This window comes from Lissotriton helveticus, chromosome 1_1 (genome assembly GCF_964261635.1).
Source record: "Lissotriton helveticus chromosome 1_1, aLisHel1.1, whole genome shotgun sequence".
Classification (NCBI taxonomy): Eukaryota; Metazoa; Chordata; class Amphibia; order Caudata; family Salamandridae; genus Lissotriton; species Lissotriton helveticus.
Window position 1 is genome coordinate 211,269,411 of NC_136057.1, and position 22,785 is coordinate 211,292,195.

At 45.6% G+C, this 22,785-nt stretch overlaps 1 protein-coding gene across 1 annotated transcript in view; it reads left to right on the forward strand.

Annotated features, from left to right (window-relative positions):
• The window catches only part of LOC144786139 (peroxiredoxin), a 65,192-nt gene extending 42,808 nt beyond the window's left edge, over nt 1-22,384 (forward strand). The window contains exons 4-6 of the mRNA XM_078665157.1: nt 530-652; nt 2,299-2,429; nt 20,430-22,384. Coding sequence (XP_078521283.1) covers nt 530-652; nt 2,299-2,429; nt 20,430-20,518 — 343 coding nt within the window. The 3' untranslated portion in view covers nt 20,519-22,384. The remainder of the gene's footprint in view (nt 1-529; nt 653-2,298; nt 2,430-20,429) is intronic.
• Nucleotides 22,385-22,785: the final 401 nt, after the last annotated feature.

A 22,785-nucleotide genomic window follows, 5' to 3' on the forward strand; every position in this document is an offset into this window, starting at 1 on the left:
ACCAGGCCACATCCAGATGAGCAGATAAGTTTTGGCACAGATGCCGATCATTGGCTTAACTGGCTTATGCCCTTCGCGGTTGCCCTCTATCTGTTCCAAGCAGGCCTAATCTCACTCACTGTCCAGGCCATATTATACCAGGGGCATTGACGGGCCGGCTGCTAGAAGCTTGTGAAGCCTGGGGCAAGCGCACAGTGCAGGCCCTCTGGATGTTTCTTGTCTTTGTCAGGTACTGGAATCAACAGTTTTTAGGTATTAAGTGGTATAAACCTGTAATCTCTTAATTAAGAGGGGGCCATGACTATAGTTATAAAGGTTAGCTCAATCAGTTTAGCCTAGAAAGGGCTTTTCAAATGCTTTTGTTACTGCAGGATTAGAAAATACACCAGTGTGGCTGTAGCTAATAAATTATGTAGCAAAATATCTGCACAAATACTATCTTGTATTGAATGTGCACTAATTGAGCCCAGGCTGTTCAGTGTTCTTGTACCAGGCTTGATGCCAGATCTCATTTTGTTTCGTGTTTCAGGACCAACACCCCGCGGAAAGAAGGTGGGCTGGGCACCATGAACATCGCGCTGGCGGCCGACACCAAGCGCACCATTTCACTAGACTATGGGGTCTTGAAAGAGGATGAAGGGATCGCCTTCAGGTAAGTCACTTGAACCCAGAGCACCAAAGGATAACCACTATATGAATCCTTCCAAGATCTTCTACATTCTGGTTCATAACCCGGCAGTTGCAGAAAGTGCTGTTAACATCTGCTTTAGCTTGAACACGAGAAGGCTGAAGTCCTGTCCTACCACACTGTACAGAAATCCCATCTCGTGGCTGACCTCAGGGCCCAGTAGCAAGAGTTTGTCTAAAGTGCTCCTGAGTGAGCAGAGGCATTATTGGGTTTTTCCTTTGGAGGAGGTAGACTGTCTCTTCTCAGTGAGATTTTTAGAGAAGTAATCGGTTTATTTGCAGATTCATTGCTCTGATGAACCTCATGGTGCACATGCCTGGGCCTGTGGATGGATGTGCTATGAAAACAGTAATATTAAAGTTTGTCCTTAAGTGGAGCAATGAGATTCGGCTTGCCAATCTTATGGTTCAATAGTGACCACAAAGTGTTTGTACTGCAAATGGAATCCATAGTACAAATACTAACACTTCCATACCTTCTATATCTGCAGTACAATGCAGGGCGCGTAGAAAGTAGGAAAATGGAGGAGAAATAAACCTTTGTTCCATGCGCCTTCCTTGGAGGTGAATGTTTGTAGATGTAGAAATACCCACAACAGTAGATGTTAATGGCGTTCTTAATCGCCTTATTTAACATTTGTATGTCTCTGCGTATGCAGATGGCTCCAGACTGCTTCAGCTTGCACATGAAGAACATCCAAGGGGTTGGTCATCAACTTTTTCGATCCTGCAGCTTTTAGTTACTTTAGCTCACTTTATCCTAGATCTCTTATGTGGTAAGGATTCTTCTATGGTGCCATGCAACTGGTTTTATGGTGGGGATCTATGTGGATCTTGAGTTTCAGACACGTGTGGGGGCAGACGTATGGGGCGGGACAGCAATACACATACAGTGGCACCTGTGTCGAGCCATTGAAGCGCCAATGAATTCATAGGCTGCATCGTGGTTTCATGCAGGGCTTCTTATGCAGAGATGAGATGGACCTGTTGGTGAAATGAGCTGTACAGTCTGATTCTGCTACTTGTCTTCCCCTTGCCTTAGTTTCTCATGGTGGGTTTGGATTTCCTTGCTATTTGATTAGGCTTGTGTACTGTCTTGTTAATTACGGTTAGTCTGGTGTTGGAAAAGCGGCAATTATACATTATGTCACTAATCTTCGTATCTGACCATACGTAGGCTGGTACAGGTTCATAAAGCATGGAAATGGGTTATGGGGAGTAGCAAGATCAGAGGCTGCTGAGGGTTAGCGTTAAATAGCGAGGGTGGAGCACACAGGTAGGTCCTCCACTAGAGACCTGTATCGTGTTTGGTACACAAAGGTGGGTGGACACTCAATCCCTTAGTTTGTGCAAAGGTGTAGACTGTTTTGGTTTGTTCACACAAATTTGGAAACTCAGTTAAACTAATCAAGGTAATTTGTACCCAGGACGTGCTGCAGGATGGTTCTAGCAAAGTGGAATGTTGGGCATGCCCTGTAGGACAATTGGAGCAAGACACAAATCTCTTCATTTCAGTCGGCTTGCAACGGATTGTGGGGTACCATGTAGTCTGCATGAAGGGGATGGTGGGCTTACTGTTAGTGGTTGATTGTCCCTATGTTCTCTTTGCAGAGGGCTCTTCATCATCGATGACAAGGGGATCCTGCGTCAGATCACCATCAACGACCTGCCCGTCGGCCGATCTGTGGATGAAACTCTGCGTTTGGTGCAGGCGTTTCAACACACCGACAAGTTCGGAGAAGGTAACTATTCTTTACCGTGATCTACAAGACGGAGCCCTGCAGTAGTATCTACTTGACACGTAGCCTTGTGTGATCTGGGAAATGTCCCTTGTAACTGAACCCGATCACAATATTTTCAATTGGTAGCACTGGTTCTCCACCCCCTTCATGCAGTTGAAGGGTCACTATGTAGTTGGGGGGGGTTGTCTCTTCTACACCCAGAACTATAGATATTAATGCCCATTGACCTTTAAAGCTCGGTTTAGCGGCTCGTGTAACTTGTGCTAGTTGACATACTAGCGAAAGTCAGATCTGAATCTTTGATTCTCATGGAATGCATCGGTTACCCAAATTACACGGTTTAGCTTTCACTACAAAACGATATCAGACAACCTTTTTTTTTTTTGTGGTGTTTATTTAATCATCTAAACGTAATGTCCTTTGGTCAACCAGTCCTTACAGAGTTTAATGGCCTCTGTAAGGGTCACATAACCTTAACGAGGACTCTGTTGTGCAAAGGGTGTTTTTTAAATCTCCTTCCATCATTTAGTCCATTTGCTCATGGCACCTTGGGCGTTTCTAGAGCAGAGCACGTCTCTGCTACTTTATGCTCATTTGTGATGTGAATATTTTGGATGTATGACGCGTACTTTGACAACGCGTACTGTACCACGCTAGTTTTACAACGCAAGTCGTTACGACTTGCGTTGAGGGGCGCTGGATAGTAAATAGTTTTATTGACTATTCCAACTCCAGTCCCCGTGGACTTTAGGGAAGGAGTTGGATAGTAAATTAGACTATTTACTATCCTGGAGCGCCCCAGCATATGTCGTCGTAACGACTTGCGTTGTAAAAGTAGCGTGGTAACAGTACCGCGTTGTTAAAGTTGCGTCATAAAGGATGTTCCCCGAATATTTTGCTATCTCTCCTGGGGTGGTGCAATCTTGTGAGCCACCAGTGTGGAGGAAGCCGCTGTGAACATACCGGAGGTATAAAACATGCCCCACTTACAAAAGTAGCAATATTGCAGCGAAGACAGAAATGGTCAGCGTTTATAAATGCCTCCTGTAATCCAACAAGATGATGCATGTGACATAGTTCAACTTCAGTGGTGCCAGCATCAACCGGTCTTACTCACAAGAATTGTGCAGACGGCCTTAGAAGATACAGGGTCTCGGATGCTGAGCTAGCTTGAGTGTGAGTAGTACTCTGTGCCAAGCATGAATACAAGGCCTGTGCACGTCAAGGGAGAGGTCGAACGTGTGAATACAAAACAGCAGCGGGTTAAGCAACATGGCTTCACACTAGCTTCCTTTAGAGCCTAACTTCTCCCTGAGGTAGCACCTAGCCATGCCCCATTTGTGAGTCTTTTTGTGGTACGTGTTTCTCGTTTTCCAGATTCATCCATTGATTCCCTGGTTTCAAGTCCGATCAGCGAAAATACTCTTATGGTAAAACTCTCCCTGGTTTAAAATAAATCTGCACTTGGAATATGGGCAAATATGTGCATGCCCCTTAATTGTGGAGTGATTTCCAGTGATTGCGTACGCTGAGGTTTCCCTTTTTGAGACCCATTTCATCCGGGAAACCATAGTGTGGTTGGCTGATCAAGTGATTGAATGAGTGTTCTCTGCGGTAGCAGTGCCTTGTCCTAGTGGTGGTCTCTGTAATGTTGAGTTGGTGTTTGTAGTCCAAACTGCTGCCAACTGGCAGTTTCTGCAATCTTGAGCCACACCATCTGTGCACACATAGATTGTTAAAATCATATCATGCGTGTTTTGCATGGGCAGAGTTGGCTCACATTTAATTCCACACGAGTTGCTGACGATGGGTATAATTATTCTTCCACATTTCTGCGAGGAATGAGTGATTACCATAGAACGAGGTCTTTAAACACCAATTTCCTCATGTATTTGGCTTTATGGGTGACTTTTTCCATGGACCTCCTATCTAGGTGTACCGTGAGAAATGTGCCTTTAGTGAAGAACACTGGTGCATCATTACTGCAGATTTTTGGTGGAAACGTTCACCTGATTTGAAATTCCAAATCTGGATTCCTAGGATCTTACTAATCAGGCGCTTTAGTGATGTGGATGGAGCAGTCTCATTGGTGGTCTTTAGAGCATCTGCTGGAGATGGTGTGAAAGGACCATTGTTACGAGAGTTATTTAAGAGCTCCTTTAACCCCTTCACTGCGGTGGCTATTCCGCGGCAGTGCTAAGGGGGAGGGGGGGCCGCGCAGCGCTCCAGTGCTCGTGACGGAACCGCTCCGTCACGAGCCTCGGGCGCGCTGTGCTTGTGACGGAACGGTTCTGTCACGGCCCCGCCCGCCCAATAGAACCTTCAGTGCAGGCGCGGAATTCGCGCCGCGTTGGCGCGGCGGGCGGGCCTTGACTGAAACGTTCAGTCACCAGCACAGCACACCCGAGGCTTGTGACGGAACGGTTCCGTCACAAGCACGCAAGGGGTTAAGGACTGTCGTCCAGTAGTGTCAGTCATCCGTTGGATGTTTTTGCTGGAGGGTAGTGGTCACTTGACACTGGGGGTCATTCCTGGTGCTGTCATAGAGCTTTACCGCAAAACACCCAAGGGTCTTGACTCGTTACTCAGCACGGCTGAGCCAAACTGAACTAGAAAGCAACACAAGCGCCTCTGCTGAGAAGGGTTATTTTCAAGGATGAGTCTAGCTGGTGTTCAGAATAAAGCATAAACAACCTGCAAAATCATTTAGCAACTAAGGATTTATTCTTCTTTTCAAAAATTATTTTTGTTTATAAGTAACACAATGTTTTTAGTGCATGGAAAGAACGACAAATTTTTCTTATATATATATATATATATATATATATATATATATATATATATATATATATATATATATATATATATATATATATATATATATATATATATATATATATACAATGAGCAACAATTACATGTGAAAAAAATTATTTACACACTCTCAACACTCATGGCCTTCCAATCGTACAAAACACTTGCATACACAAAAATCAATGAAAACAATGCAAACAACAACTAGATACAACAATACAAAAGTGCATGAAACCACGTATCGGTCATGAATCAGTCGGATGAATCCCTTGGTGTTTTTTGAGAAATATTCCTAAAATCTTTTCAACAGAGTTTCTGAAAAGGATTACTCTCCTTGGAAAGGTTGATACATGAGCTGATTTAAAACGCAAGAGATGTGGACCAGATACGTGGAAAAGGTGGTCGACGCGTTTCGAACCCGTACGACTCGTGGGGTTCTCCTCAGGACCTGTACTGGTTCTGTGGAAGTAATCAGAAATGGGGTGCTTAGTCTAGCGAACTAATTGAAAGCGAGAGACACTCACCCAGAGTCAAACCAAAGCCTACCTTTAGCAATTGAACCAGAGTCAAATAATTCAAGACTAGAGAAGTCAAGGTTTCAAAGGTTTCACCGTGGTGTGCATACAGGGGCTGTGAATGAAAAAGAAATAAAACGAAATCAAACAAGCGCGCTTAGTTTAAACCCTTCAGCGTCGTTTCCAACTGTGGGGCGCGCGGATGGATGTTTACCTGCACTGATGTCGGCGGCTGTTTAGACGTTTAGTCCATGCTTCTGTTTACCGCGGAGCGGGCTTGATTTGTGCTTCTGCTTCACTGAAAAGGGGGGGAGGCCTGTGGTTAGTTTTGTGATAAAACTTGCGCGACCAAAAACTGCCGGTCATCTTGAACGCTACATACCGGGTTAGACACCGGGTCCTTCGTCCTCGAAGTCGGGCTGCAGAGTGAATCAGAGCTGCAGAGTTGTTTGGACTGGTACTTCCTGGTTGATAAGACTCAGGGAGACTTCTGGGACTTGTAGTTAACTTCAGAGCCAGTAGTTCAAGTGTTGGTTTTATATATCTCTGATATCTCGTTCAGTCCTCGCAGAGCAGTATTGTACTTCATTATTAGTAATGCCTCACGTTGGGCTAATTTGGCATCCAGATCACCGCCCCTGGGATCTTTTTCAATTCGACAATACTGTCCATCTTAGATCAGATTGTTTATGTTTCATATTTGTCCAGTGATTCACTAATGGGGCGTTTTCTACGCCTCTCCTTATCCGGGATTTATGCTGAGTGATCCTGCTCCTTATTTCTTGGGTGGTCTTCCCTATATAAACCAAAGGACACGGGCAGATGATAGCGTAAACAACGTTTTTAGTTTTACAGTTCGTAAAAGTTTCGTGCTTCCAATGAATGTTTTCAAATGTGAAGACAGAGTCCTCAATGGTTTCATCGCAGCATATGCACGTGCCGCATTTATGGTGGCCTTTCGTGGGGGGTAGTCAAAATAGGCTTTGTAGGGTAGGTGATTTAACCGGCGGGAGGGCAGCTCTTATGATGTGATTCGCTATGTTTTTTTCTTTTTTGAAAGCAAACAATGGTGGGGCTGATAGATCTTCATGCAGATTTTTAAGTAGATGCCAATTGGCCAAAATCAGTTTTTTATATTGATTTGCTGCTGGGCAAAAGGTAGTGACGCATACCATTCTCCTGAGGTCTTGTTTCACTTTCTTATCAAGCAAGGTCTCCCTAGGGGTCCACCATGCTCTTTTGAGGGAATTTTTTACGAGTTTTTTGGGGTATCCTCTGAGTGTCAGGCGTTCTTTTAAATGGCCTGCATGTTTAAAATATTCCTCTTTGGTGGAGCAATTCCGTCGAATTCTTAAGAATTGCCCATAGGGCAAGTTCTCTTTTAGATTTCGCGGGTGGTTGCTGGTAAAATGTAGCGCTTTGTTTCTGTCAGATGGTTTGCGGAATAAAGTTGTGCTGAGTCCCTGTGCTTGTGGTTGGATTTCCACGTCTAGAAATGTGATAGATTCCTTTGATGATGTTGCTGAAAATTGGATATCGGCTGTTCTTGAATTGAGCCATTCCACAAATTTGTTCAGATCTTCTTGGTTTCCTGTCCAGATTAGAAACAGATCGTCTATATAGCGCATATAGTTGGAAATGTGATGGCCATATGGATTGTTGTTATAAATAAATTTTTCTTCGAATAGCCCCATAAACATAATCGCCAGCTCAGGGGCATAGGGGCAGCCCATCGCTACCCCTTTTATTTGGAAGAAGAACTCTGAATCGAAGGTAAAAAAGTTCTTTTGAAGTGTCAAACGAGCTAGGTCGAGAATGAAGTTAGTTGGGACTCATCGGTCGTTCACGATTCTCCAGAAAAAAGGTTAAGGTTTCAAGTGCCTGTTCCTGCGGAATCTGTGTGTATAAGGACACTACATCTAGTGTCACTAACAGTTGATTTTCACTATTGAAGTTGATCGACGCTATTCGATTGAGAAACGCTGTGGTGTCTTTCAGGTGGGCTGGAATTGTCTCAATAAAGGGTTTAAGGAAGAAGTCGATGTACTTCGACACCGGTTCGAAAAGTGAGTCGCAGCCAGATATAATCGGCCTGCCAGGAGGGTTGGTCTCATCTTTATGCATTTTGGGGAGAACATAGAACACTGGGGTTCTGGGGCTTTTATTCTGTAAAAATTTAAATTCCTTAGGCCCGACAAACCCTTGATCGAAACCTTTCTGAATTATGTCAAACATTTGATTTTGTATATCTAGAGTGGGATCTTTGCCGATGCGCCTGTAGCAGTTTTGGTCATTGAGTTGACGGAGAGCCTCATTCTTATATTTGTTGACATCCCATACCACAATTGCTCCGCCTTTATCGGCCTGTTTAACCACAATGTTGTCATTCTTGATGGTTGATATGGCATCCTTCTCTGCTTTTGTGAGGTTGTATTTCACGAAGGTTTTCTTTTTTTCTAGGGCAGAAATACCTGAAAGCATGGTTCTTTCAAATGTAATGACTTCCTTGGGGATATTTGGTCCTTTTGGGCAGAACGATGATTTCTTTCTTAGACCTGTCACCTCTTCTGTTTGGACTTCTTCAGATCCTTGAAAGAGTTTTCAGGCGAATTTTGCGGCAAAATTCTAATGTCTCCAATTTCATCTTAACATAGTCCGTAGGGCGTGATGGAACGAAATTAAGGCCTTTTGTTAAAATGGATATTTCTGCTGGAGTAAGAGTTCTGTTGGACAAATTGAAGATGGGCGATTTGGTTAGTTCTTGTAAAACTTCTGGCGTGTTCTCATCTCCCATGGTTGGGTGAACCTGGCTCTGCCGCTGGGTTTCGGTTGGCCGCGTCCTAAAAAAGGCTGTTGATTCTGCTGTTGATATTGGCCTGGTCGGTCGTCCGTTCTGTTTTGGTATTGGCGACTCGTATTATCAGGCTCGCACCCGGATGATGAAGTTGTATCAGAAAAGGTGATAAATTTTTGGCGAGATCTTCCTTGGTTGCCCTGTAAATATCGACGTGAGTCGGCCCGTGTGTAAAAATCCTTATTTAAGTAAGGATAAGCGGACTCCAACGAAAAGCTCTTCTTGTCAATTTCGAATTTGTTGCTCTTCTGAGCTACTGTAATGTCTTTAAATTCCAAAATCTCTTTGTCTATTTTGTCAAAGTGTTTTTGAATCTGAGATTAGTTGGTTGTTTTCAATCTCTCTCTGGAGGATGGATATTTCTTCCAGTTCTTTAACTGAAATCCTATGTGCCGTTTCGATGGTCAGGACCATCAGGTCCCGGCTGCACTTGGTTTCAATTCCGCTAAAGTCCTTTTTGTAATCTGGGTCTTCTGTGAAGATCACAGGAATGTTGCGGACAATTAGTCCTGCTGGAATAGTTCCAGCCCGAAGGTGTTGAAGCAAAAAATGGCCGTGTAGGTCTGTGCGGATCTGTTTTTTGCGTAACCGAGTTAGTTTGTCTGACTCGTTTTGTGTATTGGCTGTAACGCTAAGAGTTGCTGAGGCAAACACTGGGGGGTCTCTCATTAATTTCTGTATGTGTTCCTCGCTAAAGGAAACTGTGTCTTTCTCGGCCATAACAGAAAGAAAATTCAAAATAACTGAGTGCGTGAAAGAATAAAAGTTTAGAAAGTGAAAAAGTGAAAATGAAGTGAAAGTGACCAAGCACACTAGCCCGACAGCTGGGCACAACACAAGTTCAACAACAAACAATTACCCTGAGACAGGCTTTTTCTGTCTAACAGGACCTCGCGAGCGTCCGCCCGCTACGAGAACCGCAAAACACCCAAGGGTCTTGACTCGTTACTCAGCACGGCTGAGCCAAACTGAACTAGAAAGCAACACAAGCGCCTCTGCTGAGAAGGGTTATTTTCAAGGATGAGTCTAGCTGGTGTTCAGAATAAAGCATAAACAACCTGCAAAATCATTTAGCAACTAAGGATTTATTCTTCTTTTCAAAAATTATTTTTGTTTATAAGTAACACAATGTTTTTAGTGCATGGAAAGAACGACAAATTTTTCCAACTATATGCGCTATATAGACGATCTGTTTCTAATCTGGACAGGAAACCAAGAAGATCTGAACAAATTTGTGGAATGGCTCAATTCAAGAACAGCCGATATCCAATTTTCAGCAACATCATCAAAGGAATCTATCACATTTCTAGACGTGGAAATCCAACCACAAGCACAGGGACTCGGCACAACTTTATTCCGCAAACCATCTGACAGAAACAAAGCGCTACATTTTACCAGCAACCACCCGCGAAATCTAAAAGAGAACTTGCCCTATGGGCAATTCTTAAGAATTCGACGGAATTGCTCCACCAAAGAGGAATATTTTAAACATGCAGGCCATTTAAAAGAACGCCTGACACTCAGAGGATACCCCAAAAAACTCGTAAAAAATTCCCTCAAAAGAGCATGGTGGACCCCTAGGGAGACCTTACTTGATAAGAAAGTGAAACAAGACCTCAGGAGAATGGTATGCGTCACTACCTTTTGCCCAGCAGCAAATCAATATAAAAAACTGATTTTGGCCAATTGGCATCTACTTAAAAATCTGCATGAAGATCTATCAGCCCCACCATTGTTTGCTTTCAAAAAAGAAAAAAACATAGCGAATCGCATCATAAGAGCTGCCCTCCAGCCGGTTAAATCACCTACCCTACAAAGCCTATTTGGACTACCCCCCCACGAAAGGCCACCATAAATGCGGCACGTGCATATGCTGCGATGAAACCATTGAGGACTCTGTCTTCACATTTGAAAACATTCATTGGAAGCACGAAACTTTTACGAACTGTAAAACTAAAAACGTTGTTTACGCTATCATCTGCCCGTGTCCTTTGGTTTATATAGGGAAGACCACCCAAGAAATAAGGAGCAGGATCACTCAGCATAAATCCCGGATAAGGAGAGGCGTAGAAAACGCCCCATTAGTGAATCACTGGACAAATATGAAACATAAACAATCGGATCTAAGATGGACAGTATTGTCGAATTGAAAAAGATCCCAGGGGCGGTGATCTGGATGCCAAATTAGCCCAACGTGAGGCATTACTAATAATGAAGTACAATACTGCTCTGCGAGGACTGAACGAGATATCAGAGATATATAAAACCAACACTTGAACTACTGGCTCTGAAGTTAACTACAAGTCCCAGAAGTCTCCCTGAGTCTTATCAACCAGGAAGTACCAGTCCAAACAACTCTGCAGCTCTGATTCACTCTGCAGCCCGACTTCGAGGACGAAGGACCCGGTGTCTAACCCGGTATGTAGCGTTCAAGATGACCGGCAGTTTTTGGTCGCGCAAGTTTTATCACAAAACTAACCACAGGCCTCCCCCCCTTTTCAGTGAAGCAGAAGCACAAATCAAGCCCGCTCTGTGGTAAACAGAAGCATGGACTAAACGTCTAAACAGCCGCCGACATCCGTGCAGGTAAACATCCATCCGCGCGCCCCACAGTTGGAAACGACGCTGAAGGGTTTAAACTAAGCGCGCTTGTTTGATTTCGTTTTATTTCTTTTTCATTCACAGCCCCTGTATGCACACCACGGTGAAACCTTTGAAACCTTGACTTCTCTAGTCTTGAATTATTTGACTCTGGTTCAATTGCTAAAGGTAGGCTTTGGTTTGACTCTGGGTGAGTGTCTCTCGCTTTCAATTAGTTCGCTAGACTAAGCACCCCATTTCTGATTACTTCCACAGAACCAGTACAGGTCCTGAGGAGAACCCCACGAGTCGTACGGGTTCGAAACGCGTCGACCACCTTTTCCACGTATCTGGTCCACATCTCTTGCGTTTTAAATCAGCTCATGTATCAACCTTTCCAAGGAGAGTAATCCTTTTCAGAAACTCTGTTGAAAAGATTTTAGGAATATTTCTCAAAAAACACCAAGGGATTCATCCGACTGATTCATGACCGATACGTGGTTTCATGCACTTTTGTATTGTTGTATCTAGTTGTTGTTTGCATTGTTTTCATAGATTTTTGTGTATGCAAGTGTTTTGTACGATTGGAAGGCCATGAGTGTTGAGTGTGTAAATAATTTTTTTCACATGTAATTGTTGCTCATTGTACATATATATATAAGAAAAATTTGTCGTTCTTTCCATGCACTAAAAACATTGTGTTACTTATAAACAAAAATAATTATTGAAAAGAAGAATAAATCCTTAGTTGCTAAATGATTTTGCAGGTTGTTTATGCTTTATTCTGAACACCAGCTAGACTCATCCTTGAAAATAACCCTTCTCAGCAGAGGCGCTTGTGTTGCTTTCTAGTCATAGAGCTTTAGGTAATCTGAGTCCTTTAGGCTTGTTGTAGGTAAGTGAACGGTAGTGATGTTGTGAAGTAAGGGCTCTATTTTGCTGGGTCATGGGCCATGTACTGCTGTGATGAGTTATTTGGACCAATAGGTCTCAGATGTGGGTTTTTTTTTTCCCCACTTTCTTTAGGCGCTCCTAATCTATTTGGCCGCTCTGAGGCCGTGAGTGAACTTTCCACTACCTGGCTACTGGATTGTTCAGTTTAAAATTTAAGGGGTTAATGGATGTTTGACTGATTGGCCTAATGGGATTTTGGCAGCTTGGCTTTTTCAATCTCTAGTTTTGTGGGATTGCTCAAACATCTTGGCTGATGGTCAAGTTGGTATTTTGAGACTCTCCCAGATTTGAGATTTCTTCACTCGGCAGGCAGACAAAACATATGTGTGAATCGAACACGCTAGTTCTGAACACAAGTGGATACTACACAATGCCACAATCTGGGGGGCACAACTATGCCCACGTTACCCACTGATGTGGGGTTTGTAACACAATTGCTTCTGCAGAGAATGTCTGAATTAGGAAATTACGCTGTAGTGACAAGTGTGGTACTTTCTATTTGGAAAATGGATCCAAATAGAATGTATAGAAGTGTACGTTCGAGGCATGTGGGCTGCTAAATTCATATCTAGTGCATAGATCGCCGCCTAGTGTTGGGTCCGGATGATTGCACATTGTTGTCCTGGAAGAGTCTTCGAAGTATCACGAGATAGGTGGCTCCTCCCCTGGACTACAGTGCGCATGGGCATAGACTCCATCCCCAGATTGTTTTTTTCCGCCATTGGGTTCGGATGTGGTTCTCTACGTCTCCGTGTCGGAACCGATAAACTTTGTTCTTAAGGCCAAAAGGCCTTCGTTACCAGCGTCTGTATTGTTTGCGCACGGTCTCGAGCGTCGTCCGACTCTCGGAGCCGGAAATCAACGGAGTCAAGTTACTCTTCAGACATCGAGGCCCTCTTGTCGCAGCAAGACCCGACAACCTTTACCATGGAGCGGAGCCCATTTAAATACTGCCCCATCTGTGGATCCAAATATCCACACATCGATGTGCATCCGGTGTGTAACAAATGCCTGTCACCGGACCACAACGAAGACCACTGCATGGCCTGCTCTCAATTCAGGTCAAAGAAGACGCTCAAGCATCGGCGCGCCTCGAGGCCCAGCGAGCGGCACCGGCACCCGACAACATATTCGACGACCCCGCGATGGAAGGCAGTAGCCATCATCTCCAAATTTCGCCTCCGGCGACGGAGGTCCAGTCCGATGCCGAAGAACACGTCGAAGGGCACGGCCAGGACACTGAATACGTCGAGGAGGTAGGGGACGACGAAGAAGTTTATGGGGCCGCGGAAGATAGCTCAGAGGGAGAGCTATGCCCCGAAGTCTATATAATTCAGGCTCAGGTCATGGGATCGCCACTCGGCCTTACCCACGACCCCGCACTGCTGTCCCCGGCCCCGCCTTCTCGCCCGGCCACGGACACTCAAGCGGAGCCGCCATTACCCGTATCGAAACTGAAAACGAAACCTTCGGTCTCTACGGCACCTAAGATGGCCGACCTCCAGCCGAAACCGAAACCCACGGATTCAACAAAAGACAAAATGGCCGACGTCCAGGCAAAATCGAAAACTAAACTAGCGGACGCGACAACACCAAAAAAGGCCGACGTCCAGCAAACAATATCGAAACCGACTCCTTCATCGGCTCCGTCCACCTCCGGCCCACAGAAGTCGAAGAAGGCTGTCGAGACAGCAGCGCCACACAAGGTACACAAAGACTCGTTCTCCAAAAAGGCCGTCCGTCAAGAGTCGGCCTCTGTTGCTCCGGCACGGTCGTCGAAGTCGGTTCACACGCCTTCAGACGCTCCTCCGGCACAGCCAACTAAACGCCCAGTCGAACAAAAGTCGACTACGAGCCACGACCCGAAGGCCGCAGGCACTACGCATCGGCACAAAGCTGTCGAATCTGCAACATCGGCGTCGGCGCCAAAGTCTACAAAGGACCCGCGCCACAATGTGGCCGAAGATTCGTCGACGCAAATACCGTCGACACCGAGGGACTCCGACGCCACCGGCCGTCGGCTACCACACCCTCCGCCTCCTTCACCGCGCAGGTCACCGACTCCCTGAAACGGATTCGGGGAAAAAACTTTGTCGACGACGGCTCCCACGCCGTCGGCTCCAAAGGAGGTGGACTCTCCTCCAAAGTCATCAGCCAAGCTTCTTTACACTCTTCCACCAAAGGTGCCACCAAAGGCGTTTGCACCTAAATCGGTGCCGCAGACTTCGGCTCCTTCGGCGCTTCAAGCCTCAGATGACCAATCAGAGCACTACATCTATGCCCACACAGGGAAACTGACCATTTACAAAAGGAAGATCACTTCCCAACCACTGGTATCCTATGTTATTCCGTTGAAGAAAAAGAGGACAGCACTGGACTGTCCTGCCCTTATTGAGCCCGTTCTACGACCACCAAGAAGGAGTCCATCACCTTCCCCAAACCAATCAGGGGGAGAGGATGATGAGGAAGACGACCAATACAATTTCCCAGTGGACAATGACCCTGATGTTCAGCAGGACACATATGACGACACTGGGGACCAAGGTGGCCAGCAGGTGGTACAAGATCCACAAGGTTTTGGGGCACGTACATCTCCAACTGAGGACTCTGCAGCATTTAATGCGTTAATCGAACGGGCAGCAGCAAATCATGATGTAGACATGCATGCTGACCCGGTGGAGGAAGACTTTTTGTTTAACACTTTCTCTGTCTCAGAAAGAACTGTTAAAATACTTCCTATGCTCAAAGGTGTCCTTAGACATGCCCCAGAGATCTTTAAAGAACCTTCCAGGGCAAGAGTGGTGAACCCACGTATCGAGAAAATACAGGCCAGCACCTGGAGATCCTGCATATATTCGAGGACAGTTGCCTCTGGACTCGTTGGTGGTCGCCAATGCCCGCAAGAGGGCAAACTCCCAAACTACGGGTGAAGCTCCTCCCCCTGACAAGGAGTCGAAAGTGCTTGAGGCATCCGGCAAGAGGGTGGCTGCGCAGGCTGCCAATGTATGGCGTATAGCAAACACACAGGCACTATTGGCGCGTTATGATAGGGCGCATTACGACACCCTAGAACAGCTCCTTCAACATCTACCTGATGAGTATAAAGAAGCAGCCGAAATGCTCATACACGAGGGGAAGCTTATATCAAACGCTGCAATAAAGTGTGCACTTGATGTGGCAGACACGGCGGCTAGGGGGATTAACACTAGCGTCATGCTAAGACTACAAGCTTGGCTTCGTATATCTGGATTTAAGCCTGACATCCAAACTACAATCCTCAATCAGCCCGTCAATCCTGACGGACTGTTTGGCCCAGATGTAGACACCACACTTGAAAGGATTAAAAAGGACAACGAGACTGCTAAGTCCATGGGGGCACTTCAGTCCCAACAATTCTGGGGAAACACTTTTCGTCGCTCAGGAGCGCGTGCTGTTACCAGAGGACACTTGGGTCAACAATCACAATTTACAAAGGGTGGTGCACAATCCTCCTACCCCAGGCAAGGTAGAGGGGGTTACAGAGGTAACAGTGCCAAGGGCAGGGGCAGGGGCAGAGGGAACAACAACTCCTGTACCTCTGCCGCCAACAAACAGTGACTCTGTCACTGCCCCCCGACCATCCAACACCTGTCGGGGGGAGACTCCAGCAGTTCCTGCCAGTCTGGACATCCATCACCACAGACAGGTGGGTAAGAAAACTAATCCAAAACGGTTATTGTTTAGAGTTAACATCCACTCCTCCCAACATTCCCCCAAGACACCGTCCTATGTCGGCAGAGCACTTGCACTTATTGCAGCAGGAGGTCTTGGTAATGCTGCAAAAAGGCGCAATAGAGCTCGTACCAATGGAGGAGGAAGGCACAGGGGTCTATTCCCTGTACTTGCTCATCCCAAAAAAGGACGGATCCCTCAGACCTATTCTGGATCTACGCCCCCTCAACATGTATATACTGTCAGAACACTTTCACATGCTGACACTGCAACAAATTCTTCCCCTGCTAAACCAAGGGGACTTCCTGGCAACCTTAGACCTCAAGGATGCTTACTTCCACATACCACTCCACCCATCCCACAGAAAGTACCTCAGGTTCACCATTCAAAACAAACACTATCAGTTCAAAGTCCTACCCTTCGGGGTGACTACTGCCCCCAGAGTGTTTACAAAGTGTCTGGCAACAGTAGCGGCGCACCTCAGATGGCAGAACATACATGTCTACCCGTACCTAGACGACTGGCTTGTTCAAGCGAAGTCGGAACTACAATGCGCCGCGGACATGTCCCACACTATTCAACTCCTTCACAGTCTGGGATTCTCGCTCAACTACCCAAAGTCGCACCTTCAACCAGCCCATGTGCGGCAGTATCTAGGCGCGACAATAAACACCCTGACTGCTATGGCTCAGCCAAACCCAGCCAGGATCAACAGTATCCAGTCACTAATCCAACAGTTCAGACCGCAACACTCCCTACCAGCGAGAGTGTTCATGCAGTTGATAGGCATGATGGCCTCCTGCATTTTCATAGTCCCGCACGCGAGGTTGCACATGCGTCCTCTCCAGGAATGCTTGGCAAATCAGTGGACACAGGCTCGGGGACAACTGACGGACCTAGTGTTGGTGACCGGTCGGGCATACAACTCTCTGCATTGGTGGAATCCACACAACCTTTGCAAGGGACGACCGTTCCAAGAGCCGGTCCCACAGATTATCTTGACGACGGACGCATCTCTCCAAGGATGGGGAGCTCATGTGCTCCACTACACTGTGCAGGGACTGTGGTCCACTCAACAACAGAAGTTGCACATCAACTACCTGGAATTGATGGCAATCTTCATGGCGCTAAAGTCCTTCAAGGTACATTTGTGCAACAGTCGTGTTGATCCGGACGGACAACATGACAGCCATGTACTACATCCAAAAGCAAGGAGGTACTCACTCACCACAGCTGTCTCATCTGGCTCAGAGCATGTGGAAGTGGGCCATTCAGAGGAACATTTTCCTCATGGCAGAACACCTCCCCGAAAAGGACAATCAAATGGCGGATCTGCTCAGCAGGTACAGCCATCAAATGCACGAGTGGGAGATTCATCCATCAGTGCTCCACCCGTACTTCCAGCAGTGGGGTCATCCACAGATAGACCTGTTTGGCACAAGGGAAAACGCAAAATGCCAAAGCTTTGCCGCCAGGTTCCCTCATCCACAATCGCAGGGGAATGCGATATGGATGAACTGGTCAGGCAAATTTGCGTACGCTTTTCCCCCAGCGCCTCTCATTCCGCTGGTGGCAAGTAAACTAAAGCAACACCCGATGACTCTCATCCTAGTTGCTCCAACATGGGCACGCCAACCGTGGTACACCACGTTTCTAGAACTTTCCGTGGTGCCGCATCAAAGGCTGCATCTCACACCCAGCCTCTTGACGCAGAGCCATGGCGACATTCAGCATCCAGATCCGCAACAGCTCAATCTGGCGATCTGGCTCCTTAGGTCTTAGAATTTGGCTACCTCAACCTGCCTCCTGAATGCATGGACATCATCCGTGAGGCACGGAAGCCCACGACCAGAGCTTGCTATGCTGCAAAATGGAAGCGGTTTGTCATTTACTGTACAGACAGCAATATCAACCCGCTAGATGCATCCATTCCTAACATCTGCTATTTGTTACATCTGTACAAATGCAATCTGGCGTACGCTTCCATTTGGATACATTTATCGGCCATAGCGGCTTACCTCAAGAATCCGCAGCACCTCTGTTTTCAGAGTGCCTGCCATTAAAGCCTTCCTAGAGGGACTGAAACGAGTCATTCCTCCTAGAACTCCACCAGCTCCTGTGTGGAACCTCAATGTGGTCCTCACTAGGCTGATGGGCCCACCTTTCGAGCCACTGCACTCATGCGAACTTCAATTTCTAACATGGAAAGTGGCTTTTCTCATTGCTATCACGTCGCTCAGGCGTGTTAGTGAGCTGCAAGCGCTCACAATACAAGAGCCATTCATCCAAATACACTCTAACAGGGTAGTGCTCCGCACTAACCCCAAATTCCTTCCAAAGGTGGTGTCACAGTTTCAAATCAACCAAACTATTGACCTGCCTGCGTTTTTCCAAAACCCGCAAACGGTAGCAGAAAGAATGCTTCATACATTAGACGTTAGGAGGGCGCTAATGTACTACATTAACAGGACACAACCCTTTAGGAAGACACAACAACTTTTTGTTGCCTTCTCAGCACAACACAAAGGCAACCCTATTTCCAAAGCCGGAATAGCCAGATGGATTGTTAAATGCATTCAAATCTGTTATCAAAAGGCTAAACGCACTTTAACAATACCCCCAAGGGCGCACTCTACACGCAAATTGGGGGCCTCCATGGCTTTCCTGGGGAACATTCCTTTAGAAGACATTTGTAGAGCAGCCACATGGTCTACACCACACACATTTACCAAGCATTATTGCGTAGATGTGCATTCCAAACAGCAAGCAGCTGTAGAACCGGCTGTTCTCAAGACACTTTTTCAAGCTTCTGCAGCTGGCACGGGCAACCGCCCTTAATGGAGGGACTGCTGTGTATTCTATGCACTAGATATGAATTTAGCAGCCCACATGCCTCGAACTGAATATGCTACTTACCAGTATGCATCTGTTCTTGGCATGTAGGGCTGCTAACATTCATATCGCCCGCCCTCCTCCCCGGTGCCCGTAGCGGCTGCAGACACTCTCTTGCATTCATCATTAGCATGGACATCCTGTACACTGTTTCACTCCATCTCTGCCACAATGGCTAAAAACAATCTGGGGATGGAGTCGATGCCCATGCGCACTGTAGTCCAGGGGAGGAGCCACCTATCTCGTGATACTTCGAAGACTCTTCCAGGACAACAATGTGCAATCATCCGGACCCAACACTAGGCGGCGATCTATGCACTAGATATGAATGATGTTAGCAGCCCTACATGCCAAGAACAGATGCATACTGGTAAGTAGCATATTCATTGTAGTCTTCCACGCTGTGAGACTGTAGAGGGTGATGTGATGGAGCGCGATAAGAGGTGGCTTCTTTGGCAAGAATTTTTTTTTAACAGTGAAGCAAATCTCCTTTGAGTATCTCACCAATCCGGTATTCTAAAATATTGTTAAAGTTAGTAAGTCCCTGCTTTCGGATACATTGTCAACTGACAAGTCTGTTCCTTACAGTAGGTGACCAGCTGCAGAAAAAGTAAATGGCATGGCATCAGTGCTCTGGAGAGCTGTTCATGCAGCTTTGCAGGAAAACCCCATGCTTGGAATTGCCAGCCCAGACTCTTGTGGCATTTGTTGGGGAGCAGCAAAAGCTGCGAGAATCTGAGATGGCAAATTCTAGCTTTGTGGGTGCAGTTGCTTGGGTTTACAGGGAGTCGCTTTTTGCACTTTACCAGATATTTGAGCACCTTCTGTGAGCAGCCACAAATCTCACCTCTGTAGCCATGGCTCTGTGAATGTTGTCTTGCTGCAACTAAGTCTTTCTTGAGCACTTGTTGGATGCTTCCCTGTGCTCACAAAGAACGCCCTAATTTTGGTAGACTGCATAGTCTTGCAGGGCAGTTGCGAAAAGTTGTATTGGTTGTCTAAGACTGCCTAGACTAATGTGTTGTAGCCTGATCCTCCACGGTATGTGACCATGGTTCTGTGCCACTTCTCCAGCCCAGTCTTCTGTGGATGGTAACTTGATCTCCTGATTTCAGTCTTTGCTTGTTGTCTGAAGACTGTACAGTAACCATATTCAGTGGGCTGCCCAGAGCCGGAGTATGGCTGCCATTAATTAGACCAACACTGGTATAGTATGGAGTGAATGTAGCCGTGGTGGCAGCCATGTTAGGTGTCACTTTGAAGAAAACTACTCCTTAATGGCCTGAACTAAAATCTTAGTCTCTAGGATCTGAATGCTTGGAAGTATAGACCTACAGGCCTTTAGCTTTTAGATCCTACAGCAGCTTTGCTCTTGAATATGTAGCCCTGCTACTCCTTTCATTGTTAATGCTCCAGGCAGTGGGTAGTGTGGATTACATGTGCCCTACAATCAGCATATGGATCATTCTTGTTCAAGGAAAGATCCTGAAATGTTGTGCTTCGCATATTCCACTTGCATTGAATCTGGGTGAATAATGAATTGAGCGCAGACTAGTTTTTGGCCGGGAAGTGAATTGTGATTGCCTTGTATATTATGCAGCCTTGATCCAACAGACCTTTTTATTTAGGTAATCTACTTGTGTTAAAGTTTTTACATAATCATTTAATTTCTCATTTCAGTGTGCCCAGCCGGCTGGAAACCCGGAAGTGATACCATCAAGCCAGATATTTCACAAAGCAAAGATTACTTCTCCAAGCAAAAAGCGTGATAAATGTGATGTACTGTAACCACAGAATGTCCGTCACTGTTATAGGTGTGCCGCAACAGTATGTGGGGAGCCATGCGGGTCTACTCAAGGCTTCTAGACAAAGGCCTAGGTTTGTGTCTAGTGTTGATCCTAGTTTAGCCTTACAGCTGCTGTAACTTTTGTGCTTGGGCATTTGATAGGACCTTGTCTAACGTGTACTGTAATCGCTGTAGCGGTCCGTACAGCACGGCCTCTGATCTACTGTTGTGTATACAAAGGGAGTAGCTATTTTATAACACTATTAAACTTGATTACAAAAAAAGTTTGTTTATTTCTGCATTGAACTATTGGGGTTGGTGTAAGCAAGTAGCTTATATTTTATAAGGTGCTAGGTACCTTACTGGAGTGTGTTTGTGTGTGTGTGTGTGTGTGTTGACCAACTTTCAATGGTGATCGCCACACTCCGAGGGCGTTCATTACATAACTTGAGGAGTAATCTCGACTGGTTCTGCACAGTTGACTGACTGTTCTGCTGCCGCGTTTTTGTATGCAGCAGTGATCTTTTTAACGATGACTTCAGACTTTGTACCTTGACCAGAACTTGGTTACCATACATAGGCTAGTGCTGTGCCTGGCATGACAGTGCTATGTTGAGGATCAATAATTTCTGATCCCCAATAATCACATGATTGTCTTACATGCATGTTGTTGCGTGAACACAACGCATGTCAGATCCATCCTTGCTCAACCAACTGAACAAGTCCAAGAGCTTAAATACTACCCAAGTTATGGAATTCGCTATAGACCAATTTGGAAGTGTTAGGCAAACCATCAAACACACCAGCACAGTGCCCAAAGTAGTAAGCTGTTCGATTTAAGTCTTTAATGAACCGATGGGTAGCCATGCATTTGGCATCCGACAAGTACCACAGATGCTCCGTACTAGTTGCTGAAACTTGCATCAAATCATACAATCTGGTCCTTAATTGTATACACAATTCCTTTGATTGTGTTAACCATTATTTTGATTCACTATGAACGTTCATTAACTGATGGTGACCTTCATGGCCTTTCATTGAATCCTCTTCTCTTTGAAGCCAGCCTTGGCAATACCCATAGGTTTCGCCTAAGTGAGCTATTGGCTTTGCTAATGTCATTTAGCCATGCTCTACACCAGCCAAGGTTACTGAAAAGACTTGCTAATAACAAGCCAGTCATGAAAGCAACACATATTGATTAACAAGCATCTTGAAAGCTTGCTTAAATGTAAGCGTTAAGATAATGCTTTTAATTAGTTATATCTTCAGATTTGTTGTGTACTTAGGAACCAATGGTCTACACACAAATGTACATCTGGCAAAAAGGTGTCCAAAAATGTGTGACCCATTCCTCGGTCAGTGAAATAACGAACTGCCACAAGTCTTAACACTAAGCATTGAGGTACTTTTTTTGTCCTTTTTTAATTTAGAGTTAGTTAGAAATTGGGTCTCATTGGCAGCGTTCACAACACAACGTAAATTATCCTCTGCTTACCCTCTGGAAGGTTGGCACAAAGCAGGCAGGCTTAACTTGGAAGGCAATGTGTAAAGCAGTGGTTGTCGACCTTTTGACTTCTAGGGACCGCCACTTAATTGTTACTGTAACACAGGGTCCCCCAATGAGTCATTCCTGGAAGCCTAGCTTTGTCTATTTCAACTGCAAAACAATACACACAAAAATACAGAAACATTCGTCAAATGCACATCAATTTTGCTTTATTAATATACACCAAATCTGTTAATTTTCCTAGTTGCAGATCCCCAGGGGTCCACTAACCACAGGTTGGGAGTCACTGGCATAAAGTATTGGTGCAATAACTTCTACAGTAACTCTGTGAAAACACCCCAAAGACTCGACCACAGTTTAGAAAATTGAAGTGACTTTCACTTAAACCAGACCAAAATGACAAATTTCCAGTATGCCAAAGTTGGTAAGAATTTGTAAAAAAAACTTGTTCTCTCTCTTAGAAGCAAGTATAGCTAAAATGGTTACCTAGGTCACGCTGGACTGGGCAAAGATCAGACTGACTGTGATGGAGGGCTGGCTGGCTACAGGATCCACGTAGGCCATGGTCAACATAGTATCTTATCCAGTATTTGGGTGTCTTTCATAGATTCACATGCCTGAATCATTCCCCGTCGTCGAGACGGGAGCCTCCGGTATATAAAAAGTAATGTCCTAAAGACATACATAGAAAAGAATAGGCCCAAAGGTCTCACCTTAGTAGCCTATCCACGTCCTTTTGCAGG